General features: G+C 40.1%; 1 protein-coding gene across 9 annotated transcripts in view; it reads right to left on the bottom strand.

The window, feature by feature from the left end:
* The window catches only part of NRXN3 (neurexin 3), a 1025935-nt gene that overhangs the window by 33413 nt on the left and 980647 nt on the right, over positions 1 to 11875 (bottom strand). For 5 of the 9 annotated variants that reach the window (XM_054826970.1, XM_054826962.1, XM_054826963.1 and 2 more), the window contains one exon: positions 4844 to 4928. In XM_054826970.1, coding sequence (XP_054682945.1) covers positions 4844 to 4928 — 85 coding nt within the window. The remainder of the gene's footprint in view (positions 1 to 4843; positions 4929 to 11875) is intronic. The other 4 variants (XM_054826964.1, XM_054826968.1, XM_054826971.1 and 1 more) reach the window with 1 other exon arrangement.

Raw genomic sequence — 11875 nt, 5'->3', positions numbered from 1 at the left:
GGCTGCTTGTAGACTCTTGGAAGAAAGATTTTGCCTGTTTTCTGCAAATAAATCTGTGACCTAGGCAGCCTGCAGGTTCCCAGTTCTCCAGCTTACACGGAGGGAAGCCCATAAATCAGGAGCCTGAAGTGGATGGGTGCAGGCCAGTAAATTATAGATGCAGACACCATACCTGTAGGATATGTGTGTCCTGTGTATGGGTATACGCTACAAAACACTGCGTAACTTCCAGTACAAAGAACTGTAGATTTTGGCATCTCTGTTGCTGTGTCCAGTCCCTCATGGGAAAAGCTTACCAGTCTGATTAGATAATGTCAACCTTATGATATATGAAGCCTTTTGGGAAACACAGAATAAATTTCTCTGGAAAAAAATCACCTAAGAAATTGTTGGGCCAATAGGAAGGGAATACTGGCAACTCCACCAGGGAAGAAACACAGTCTGTGTCAAGCCAAGGAGCTAGGGTTAAGCCCTACATCCATTTCAAGAGGTTGCGCTATGGACTTCAGTTTAACCAGTGAATGTTTGAGTCTTACTAGTGCAATGAGCAGCCTGGGTTACCATCCTGATCAGCTGCCCAGCCACCAGCATCCAGCCTGCCTGGTGCCGCAGCGCTGAGCTAATGGACACGCTTAATGGGAACAAGGAAAATGGCATGAGGAGACAGCAGCAGCTGCTGCCAGGAAAGCATAGCTATAATCCTCATGGCTTTGAAGCATCAGTAAGATCAGACTGTAGGAGTGCTCCGCATTTGACAGGAAAGAGAGAAATGTTTTCTTTCTTTACAATGACACAGGGCTTCCTAGTTAGGAGTAAAGTTATTTCCCTTACAAATCTTTCATTCTCTGAAAGCAGCTGAGTAACCAAAACACCACGACAAAGCTGTGTTCAAAAGCACAGACTCAGGACCCTGGCTTCAGCTTTGAGGAACTTGAATATTTGAGCCTCAGATCTCCCTGGAACAGGCCAGAAGAGAGTCCTGTATTTATACCAGAGAAAAACATCAGGCTTCTGGTGCAGAAATCAGAAGGTTTTCAAACATGTACTGAGACAAGCAACATTTCCATAGAAATAAGAGAGGGACTGCTCTCCACTGTAAGTAAATGTTTCTTCAGGGCAGACGAACAGTTTTATGCCCTCTGTATCATCTACAGTAAGCCGTTCTGGGACATCTAGAGATCTAAGGGTATCTAGGCTTGTCTGCAATAAGATAAATAGCAAGTATTTTTTGCAATTCCTTCTTTTTCATTATGTAAAATACAGATGAGTTTTGGATTCACAGCTGTCATTGCCACCACTTGTTAGAATAATTCCTGATGCATACATACATGTCTATGGAGGATGCCTGCAAGCTACCTCAGTCAGGACAGGTCCTGTGCAGTTCCCGGTCTCTACACAAGGGGATCTACAGAAATCCGGATAGAAATCACTTTTGGAAGTGGGGCCCAGAGGGGTAGCCAGCCTGCTACAGTCAGTGTCTCAAACTAGCCAGGAAAATCCTGAGGGGAGCGGAGTGAGGAAATTGCCTTTACACCATCTTCTTTTAAAGAGATGCAAGTATCCAGATGCAGACTGTATGCTTACTGAGATTCAGGTCTTGGATTCAACAGACAATCAGAGTTAAGTGGCAATAAGACCTGGCAAGTGGTTCTCATAAGATATTTAGCCTCAAAGAGGACATTATTTTCTATCTTTTGAACTATCTTTGAGTACACCACAACCAAAGTCTTCAAAAGGACTCTGTATGGTACTGCCTCTGATCCAGGTGGGACCAAGTCCAAAGTAATATATTGAGATCTTGGGATTTGATTCTGACCCATATGAAATCTGAAAGCTTTAGATTTGCAGGGCAACATTCTCCACTGCCCTTGTCTTGGTTATTGCACAGCAGGTTCATAGTGATGTGTCTCATATCTCACAGGTGCAGCAGTGAGTTCAGTAACCTTTGCATTGCTGGACTGTGGCACTGAGGGTGATAGAAGGCCGAGTCCTGGTGTTTGGCAGAAACTCAAGAGCTTTAAAAGCTACACATTATCAGAGCAACAAAAAGGGGACTGTGCTAGGTTAGGTCATTTAATTTTCAATTTGCTGCAAAAGTGATCAGGCAAGCCAGAAGGCAGCATAAAGTACACTGACCTGTCAACAGAACAAGATGAAGCAACTTCAAATGGGCCCAATTAAAATAAAATAAAATAAAATTAAAAAAAAAAATCCAAACCCACACACTAGAAAATACAAGCAAGATAATCTGGCTCTTTTCTTTCCACAATGTATATATACATTTAGTACCAGCTCTTGGCATATGGCCACAATCCTGACTTGGCTGTTGAAGTGTAAAGGCAAACATATCTGCTCAGCCAAGCCAGCACCACTGGATTTTGATAAGCTGTCTCAGATTGCTTTAGCGCTCCAGAGCAGAATGGGCTGTGTGAGTGCTTTGATACTGGCTGTATTGCAGACACTGTTCTACCTTCCCTGGATGCACTGGGAATGGAGAGAATAAGATAGATAAAGGAACCTAAATGAGGAGCACCATAAACCTGCTACTTTTCCTTCTTATTATGATGGAATGAGCTAAGTTTACACTTTTGGAGGCAAAAAGGATCTGCATATAACTCCTCCTTCTGGCGAGTTTGTACACCAGTGCCTCTGAGAGCAGGAAACCTAAAAATCTGGAAGTGTAAATTTCATCAGCAAGGACCATCTGGGAGACTTTTTTTACATATAATCAGGCTAACTTTTATTTTCAATGCCACAGTAATTCCCAAGAAAAGATTCAGATTTCAGTGGCTAATGCAGGCAACCATCCTATGGAGGAGGAGTAGGATGCAATAAAAGATACTGGGTGAAATTTTCAAGAATGTCTAGTAATTTAGGAGGGTACCTTCAGCGGATTTTCAGCAAATCATATTATTTTACACAGCAGATATTCAAATGTCTGTAGGCACTTACAGCGGTCAACTGCAATGCTTAGCAGGATTTTCAAAAGCAAGTCATTTTTACAAATCCAGTTTGCACCTGTTTATAGCATTAGATTTCTAACTGTGTCAGGAAAGAGGTATTTGTAGAGTCTGGAAATGTTGCTCTAAAGCACTCTGAAATTTCATGCTAAACAATCCGTTTTACCAAATTTCTCCTCAAACTTTGATTTTTCCACTGGCAGCACAGGCTGAAAACATGGCTATTACAATTTATAGCCATTGAAGTAATCATCATTTCTACACTGAAATATAAATGACAATAATATACAAGAGGAGGAGTCTGATAAAGATCTCACTTCCTCATTTAAATGAAATACTTGGCAATCAGAATAATAAAAAAAAAGAAGTCTTGAAATGTTGTGAAGCTGTAATGAAACGATTCCTATCCATTCACTTGCATATCAGTTGTGGTACATTAGTCCTTTTAGCATGGTCCTATATCTCATGCCTCACTTTCATGATAATCACTGTGCTGGCATTTCATTACTACCTTTATTTAAAATCCCAGTACCCACACTGTTTATGCTTCACAATCTAGTATTATTTGGACTGCTTTTCTGCTGGGGGGAGTTGAAAAACTCATAGAGATCTGTGAACAAAGAGATGGGAGTGGGCAGAGCTATCTGTTAGCATCGGTCATCGTGTCACCGCCTTCCCTGCCATCACAGGGAAGTCAAGAGTATGAGTGGAAGTTCCCAGCTACAAGGCAATGCCAATCTCACGTTACTGCAGGTCCAAGTTCTACCAAAATATGCAGGCACAGCATGATGAATTGAAAAGAAATATGAAAGCACTAGCCTTGGATGAATTTTAATGTTATTATTGTATTAATCAAATGGCTTCAGGAAACTAGAAACAGAACATTTATAATGCTTTCTGGGGATTTTTTTAAAGAAAAAAAAAATCACCCCAAATAAACCAAAGCAAAACCAAACCAAACCAAACAACACCCCCCCCCTACTATTTATATGTTTCACTTTTAAGGAAAAAATATTCTAACCAAACTCTCTGTTTTTCTTTTAAATGTACACAGAAATTCGATGATGTCTGTTCTCTATTATAGAAATGCTTAACTCATGGCAAGCCTCAAAAAAGAAGACTTGAAAAAGCCTGTAAGAAATAAAATAGACTGCAATTGCCTGCTGGATATCACATCATATATCTCACCAGAAAGAAAAGCCATCAATTTATCAAAATGTATCTGAAAGGGAGAAGTTGAGTCAGTTCCACATGGCCAGTTCTTCTGACTCTTTAATGGATACATTTTGAAGCATCACTGCAGATAACAGGGCAAGAATTACTACTAATTTTGTTATGTTAGTACTATGTTTTGGTGCTCCCCAATTTCTTTGAGCTCACAGGAAACAAAATTAGTATAAATACATTACCATGTTAACTGTACTCAAAATCCCATGGACAAATGTATCCTTTTACAGTCCATCTTCAGAGCAATTAACAAAGATTAAACAATGCTAATGACCCATTATTGCTCCACTTTTGTTTCTCTTCTGTTTTTCAAATATGTCAGTGTCAGTGAAGTAACTGCTACAAACATGTGAACTATGAATGAGCTGGGATCACTTTCAGGAAGTTTGGCTTTCCATGCAAACAACTTTATATAAACCAAATAGTGACTACATATTTTGCTCTTGCCAAGTCCATGGGATCTGATGCTTGGCTGTATAAATTTTATTTTATATACAGTGTATATATACATAAGCGTGTGTATATATATATACACACACATATACACACACATATATACATATATAATTATATATGTATACATTCACACACATATAAATATATGTATGCATTGTTTTTTGCAAATGAAATCAGAAAGCAAGCAAAACAAGACTGACCTGACTTACCTGTACTGGGCTCACAGTCAATGAAATCTTCATCATCACTGGAACATTCAGCTGATGAAACGATGTCATCTGTTGTCTGGCATGTGAAAGAAAGGAATGAAGGAAAAAGAACAAAGAAAAAAATATAAGATACTTGCAAGTCAAGAGGCTGTTACAGAGGCAGCTAAGTATCCTAGAAAAAAAAATGTTTCAGAATAGTAACTTTTGAAATATTTAACTTGTACCAAGCATTCCAGGTACGCCCGTGTAAATGTGCCCTCCATGGAGCTGGATTCCCCTGTCAGAGGAATAGTGCTTATCCTGGGCTGTTGAGTATTTCAGGTGTGCAGAGGTGAGGTGCGCCTGCCGGGCTGTTTAGGCTAGCAGGCGGATCGCACTGTACACAGTAAGTACAGCGGGCTATGACACCCGCTTGGCTGGTAAACTGTCCTCCAACAGCCAAAGTAGATGTGTCTGGTTGGAACACACTGGGCTCCTCAATAAATAACCAACACCACGCAGGGCGAGCCAGAAGACACCTACTGAGAGACTGAACATGTGAGGCGTGTTCAGGCTGAACATACTTTCTGCAAAGAAAAGCATACAAGAAAGACTCAGATGATATATATCACCCAGGCAGCTAGCAGCACTCTCTGCTGTGTTTCTAGATGCATCACTCAGGCAGAGGTAATTCCTGCTCTGTTAATGCACCTCTTGGGCTGGAAATCCTTTCTGTTTACCCAGATAGTAAATACCTGTGCAACCTATTTGTTGCACTATGAAGAACTGCTGCATGTGGCAGGTAAGCCCAACATGCAACTTCACCTGCTTGCTCGCCAAGTGAACAGTGACATTGCTGTGACTGGGCTGACAGGCTGGAAAGTCTGGTTCTGAAAGGCTTAAACCAAACTGTGACTGTCCACGGCCCTTACAGATTTCAGCACATTCCTTTGCATTTCCAGCTGGTGATTTTTTCTTCCTTTTTTTTTTTTTTTTTTTTCTGCTGGTCTAATTAATGAGCAGTGTGTACTGCAGCATGTTAGAAGTGTACTGGCGTCTCTTCCCAGCAGCATCTCCTGCCTGTAATTGCTGCAATTAGTTGAATTAGTAATGCAGACCATTAGGGACAGTGTGTGGCAGCCTCTGGACACAGGTTGTAACATTCCTGCACACAGTACAAAATTATCCCAGCTCAGCAGCATCAGCTCAAACCACGGCTTCTGCTGAAATTGTCTCCCTTAACAACTTCTCGCAGAGAGCTGCCTATTCTGCTGAGCAGCAGGATCAGTGGGATGACTCCTGAAACAAAACAACTAAAATGCTCCTCACCAGGCAGAAAGCATTGCTGAAATCTCAGCTCCTCAGGAGCAGGGAGGCTGCACTTCAGTATGCTATACTGTACTACTACAGGTGAATATTCCCGGGAATCTCACACCATGGCAAGCCTTCTAATTCCTTATTCCTGAAAAAGACTCTCCAGCTTTAAATAAGGTGTCCTTTACATTCCTATGTCTTCTATGGCTGTCTCCAACGTGCTGCATGTTCCCTCTTCTCTTTGCATAAGTGTTCTGAGGTCTCAGCCCTTCCTTTAGACTCTGGTGGTCCTAACACTAGCAAGTCCCTCTGTCTGCTGCCAGAGGTTCCTTGCACTCCCCCTGTATGTTTCTATTTGAGCTAAGGAAAAAACACAGAACTGAGCAGTCAGTCAGAAAGATGAGATTGAACCTGACATTCCTTCACTCTTGATTTCAGTGGCTTAGAGTGAGCCAAGAAAGAAAAATAGGATCGGTCGGCCGTAAATAAAAATTATAAAAATAGAGTATCTGTAAAAACACAGCCATGAAGTAAGGGAATCCCTATCGTACATACTACTTAGTCTTACCCTGGCATTGCCATTTGGCAATGTTTTGTAGGATGTAATCTTGCAGTAGTGTCATGCTTAAATACTTTCACTGAATACTTTCATAATCTTGCCTCAATGGGGAGGCAAGATTGAAAGGAACTGAAGGTAACATGTACAAAGCAATTTCCTGCCTTATATACAAAGGTCATTTTTTTAGCATCTTCTTTCAGTCATAGAAAATGGAAGAACATTGTTGAAATCCTGCTGACTACTCTCTTAAAACAAAATGGCTTTAAAAGTTCATCTGTTTAGTGAGAGGTCAAGAAAGGAGGAATGCACAAAATATAAATTTACTTTCTATAATTCTTCTGGTCCTGTCACATATATTTTATAAAGCATTATTTATCCCAAAGGACACCAAATCACTTTATAACTTCTACAAACAGTGATCACATCCTCCAACAGTGAAATGCAGCTGTCCCTTGGTAGAAAGATATTAGTTTTTAATTGCACCGCTGTAAAGTAATTTAGCACAATAAGTCAACAAAACTGTACTGCAAGAAATTTTTTAAGCAGGCGAAATGTAGCTAGCGAAACTGGAGATTTACATTACAGTTGTCTAAAACACTTGTAAAAGGGTGTTAAGGATAGCACTGTGAATAAAGAATAAATTATCCATCACTATTAGAAGACCTTGCTCAGACAGTGCTAAGACCCTGGCAATTGGTTTTCATTTCCAGGTTGAATTTAGAGCATGTGGATTATGCTCTTAGTTGAAGATATGACAGTTCACATGTAGGTCCTCATAGAAGAATAGTGATGATTTGCTTCAGTAGGAAATAAACATAAAAATTATAACAATGTATGGTTGTCACTTATCAACTGCTATTCCTATCCACTTACCCACTTGCTCATATCCAAGGGCTTCATGCAACATTAACTTGGAATCAAATCCAACTGAATTGACAACCTGCTTCAGTATTTGTAAAGAATCAGGAGTTCTTTTATAACTCTTTTTTTTCCCCTCTTGCTTATTAGGGGCATCATATGAAACCAGGAAAGTAGCATGCTCAGAAAAAAGCAGGTGATACTTATTTACACCATGGTGTTGCTTTTTTTTAAACTGGGGAACACCTCGCAACAGGATACTGGTAGGTAATAAAGGTTTAGATGCATTTTAGAAATGATTGGCCAAATTAAGGGTTAAAACATCCATCCACACCTAGATTAGGAAGTCCCCGTGCCACAGACACTGAAGAGCAAAGCAGTGTCACTATTTGCACTGCTCTGTTCAGGACTCTCTCCCTGAGGCCCCACGTATGGCCAGGGCCAGCAGCAGGGTGCTGGGAACGGTGAACCTCTGTGGCCTCCCAGCCACTCTTGTATGTCACAGAACCTGAACATCAGGGGATGAAGAATTTTGAAACCAAGATGAGTTCTGAGCAGGAGCTGAAAAGTCATGAAGCCTGGCCCTTGTTTATCATCTTGATCAATTTCCCATTTAATAAGCAGCTTAAGGACAGCACACGCAACACACATACGCTGCCCTCACAGATATGTGTTCCAGACTTCCTGCTATAAAATTGTCCTGCAGCTCGTGTTGGTTCTGAACAGAGAAGGGCAGAGTCAGTCAGACTCGGAAAAAATGCAAATATATGATGTGCAATACTCACCAACCCTGCCATCTCCAACCTGTATCTGCACTTTTTCATGACTGGTTCCACACTTGATTCTATCAACTAATCTCTGTCCTATTCTCCCCATCTCCACTGCAAGCTATTTCCCCTGACATTCCAGTTTTTCTTTCTCTGTGATTGCTGTTTGTCCCATGCTAATGAGTTTGTATGTATAAAAATAAGGGTTAGAAAAAGAGAAAAACCTCCAGAAGTGGTGTTAGACTTAAGTCAAGGTCATTAATGAGATCTCTAGAAACCACAGAAAAGATAAGTACACTAATCTGTCTTGCCATTTCCTATCTTGTATTTTTAATCTCGGTACTTTCCATCACAATTCATCACTAACTGATTTTTCTAGTCCCATCACATATTGGTTTTCCATGCACCTTCCGCTCAGATACCAACATCTGAATCATCCCAGAGGAATAAAGCTATTTCAGTGAGAAACAGCAGCAAATTCCTGGCCACAGAAACAGTCGAGGAAACCTCCAGAAGACCATAACTTCTTGTGCCTGGAATCTGTACCTTTCAAAACCTTCCTGGAGCTGAGAATTGTCAGTAGGTGATTATTAAACTTACTGCTTTCGCAAGACAGGAGAGGCTAGTGAGCAGTGACCCCAGAAATCTCTCCACCAACATCATTTCTTCTCATCAGAAACAGCTCACTGTGAGGCAGTAAGCAAAACTAGCTATTTCGTTTCTGGTCCTCTTTCCCTAGTTTTGAAATGGGGCTGATTATACTCACCCATTGGCCCCAGGGGAGGTAAATGGATTAATTCCTTAGTGTCTGTCCAGTGTTCTGGAGATGGTAAATGCTAAACATTCTTATGTTCAGGCAACATGATAGCAATGAAACTTCCCCATATGCTATAATGGAAACAATATTTGTGTTTTCATTGAAAAAAACATGAGAGAGAAAATATTTCTCCATTCCATATATTAGCTAAATTCTATATTAAAAATAATAATTCATACTATACTATTTTAAAATATGTATTTCATTTTTAAAGAATTCCAGCTTTGAAATTACTTGGCCCTGTATTAAAGGCCATAAAACTAAAGATAGGTATTATAATAACTTTCAATAAAATCTCTCTCTGGCAGGAACCCTTTTTATTCCTTCCTCTGAAAGATTTTTTATGGCATTTATATTATTATTTTTTCTCTCCCTCTCTCTAGTGTTTAATGAAATTGCCTTGGAATAAAACTGGGGTAGGAGAAAGTGCTAAACGCTGAGTCCACCCTGGAGGATTTATGGGCATATTTACCTTCAAATTCTTTCAATTTCACTGAATTGGCTCCCCGTTCCTTTCCATGAATTATTAGTTCTGTAATCACCTCCTCCTAATTATTCACTCTAAGGGCCTCTTCAATCTCACCACGGTGATGGTTCTACATCTTTGTTGATTACACTGTAAGTACTGGTGTGGGATGCGCAAGGAAAGTTGGGATGGCATAGCAAGACCTGCTCAAGATGACTCCATTCCTGTCCAATCCTTCTAAGCGCCCATAGCCCTAATTTATGCGTTAGATCCACAACCTTTGCTCCTTTGTTCTACACAAAATGGCAGGTGCTGAATCTTCCTTTCCCCAACTGCAAAGTTTTTTTGACACCTTGCTCTTTGGGTGCACCATTACTTGAGAAAGATTAGGCATGTTGGGTAAAATAAGTCCTGTCACAGAACAGCTTTATGAAATTATAAATAACACACCCAAGAATGATGGAGTTCTCACTTCTAGTAGGAGAGAAAAGACAAAGACCCATAAATTCAAACCCTGCAGACAAATTCCTCCAGAAGTACATACTTGCTTCTCTCGGTAAAGTAGGATTCAATTTTCCTACTTGCCTTTTGCTAGAAACTCCTTTGCACGCTGTACACATTACTTCCAATTCAACACCATTATTTGAAAAGCAACACTTAATGCTTTGTTGCAAGAGAAGTGTAAATCTCTTTGCCACCAAGGAACCACAATTTATGATCCTTCTTGAGATATGACCACCATGAAATGCCAGGCACAAATATCTTCCCAAGAGTGGGGAAATACACTTGTATTAATCTGAGCAGTGCATTTGTCTTTTGCACCTAAAATGTACAGAGCTGAAACTCAACAGTTTTTCTTAAATCTGACCACTGGACTCCCTCTGCTGCTCCCAATGCTGCTGTTTTTTCTAAATATCTCAAATTTATTACGGAATATGGACAACGTACTGTCTTCTATGCATAACAGCACACAGTACGAATGCTCCCCCTGAATGGCAAAATGTTAGTGATGCTGTTCTGTCTTCCAGAAACCAAGACATTTCTTGGCAAAGCATGGGCTCAAGGCATTTGCTGCCCTGCCAAAAGAAGATAGCAGAGGAAGTGTCTATCTCATTAGGTGTTATTTCTAGCTTGAACACGTCAACCTTTTGTACTTTGATAACTGGGCTTTTTAAAGAACTTGTATTCTGTTCACACTACTCCAATTAAATGGGAATCCTTCATCTGCCCTTTCTACACCTTACATTTGTTTCTCACTTTCTATTTAATCTTTATTTGTAAAATACCCTGGAGTTCATTACAGTATAGCAGACCCAAGAGACTCAGCCTGGACAAATTCAAGCTTCTACATACAGATAGAAACAATATGCATACAAATGGGAAAATATTAGAAATGTTCCTAAAATCATAATGAGATATTATAAAAGAAGCTGCAGTTTGGGACTGTATAAACTTTTAAGGACAGTCCGAGATCTACTATCAGTGGTTAAAGGGTATTAATCCTCTCCAACTCATTAGCACTGGATAGCACAACATGTATTTTCTTATCACGGTACAGACAAAGCCACAAAGATGTGCAGGCTCTTTGCACTCCCACACACTCGTGCTGAGGTTGTGCCTGCCTCTGCAGAGGCAATTCTTCAAAGAACATGAAACTAACAATTTTTTTTTCCATATAGCTCATTTGAGGAGAAAACAAAAACAAGAGGGCCAAATCCTCCATTGGTTTAAATTGGCATTGATTTCTACCGAGCTACAACAATTTACAGCAGGAGAGCGTAGCTCATTACATTTAGTTTTGGACAATTCAATGCCAAAAGATTTAGAGCAATTGGAGGCAATTCAGAGAAGAGCCACTGAAAAGATGAAAGAACCGGAGAGAGGTACGAATGAGACAGGCTTAGCAAAACTAAACATCAGAGCTTGACTTAACGAGGACTAAAGTTATGATAAATGTCTACAGGTATCAAAAGGGTGTAATAAACATCTGGAAGGAAGATGAACTATTTAGAATACTTCAGAAAAGCAGTGGATAAAATTAAGCCAAAAAAATATTTAGGATTACTTTCAGCAAGAAAAATCTCAATAGTGATCTTTATTACCTGTGGAGAAGACTCCCTAAGGAAATACCAGAGACCACCAGCACTGATATTAGGCAGTTGCCCAAGCCATTCAGGTATGAATATCATTAGTGTATACGCCCTAGTGGGGAAGAACTCACCTCATCTATCTTCAGCCCAATCTAATTCACTCTAAATCAATC

This window comes from Grus americana, chromosome 5, assembly GCF_028858705.1.
Source record: "Grus americana isolate bGruAme1 chromosome 5, bGruAme1.mat, whole genome shotgun sequence".
Lineage (NCBI taxonomy): Eukaryota > Metazoa > Chordata > Aves > Gruiformes > Gruidae > Grus > Grus americana.
Note: the sequence above shows the minus strand (reverse complement) of the source record. Positions and strands in the feature narration are given on the sequence as shown.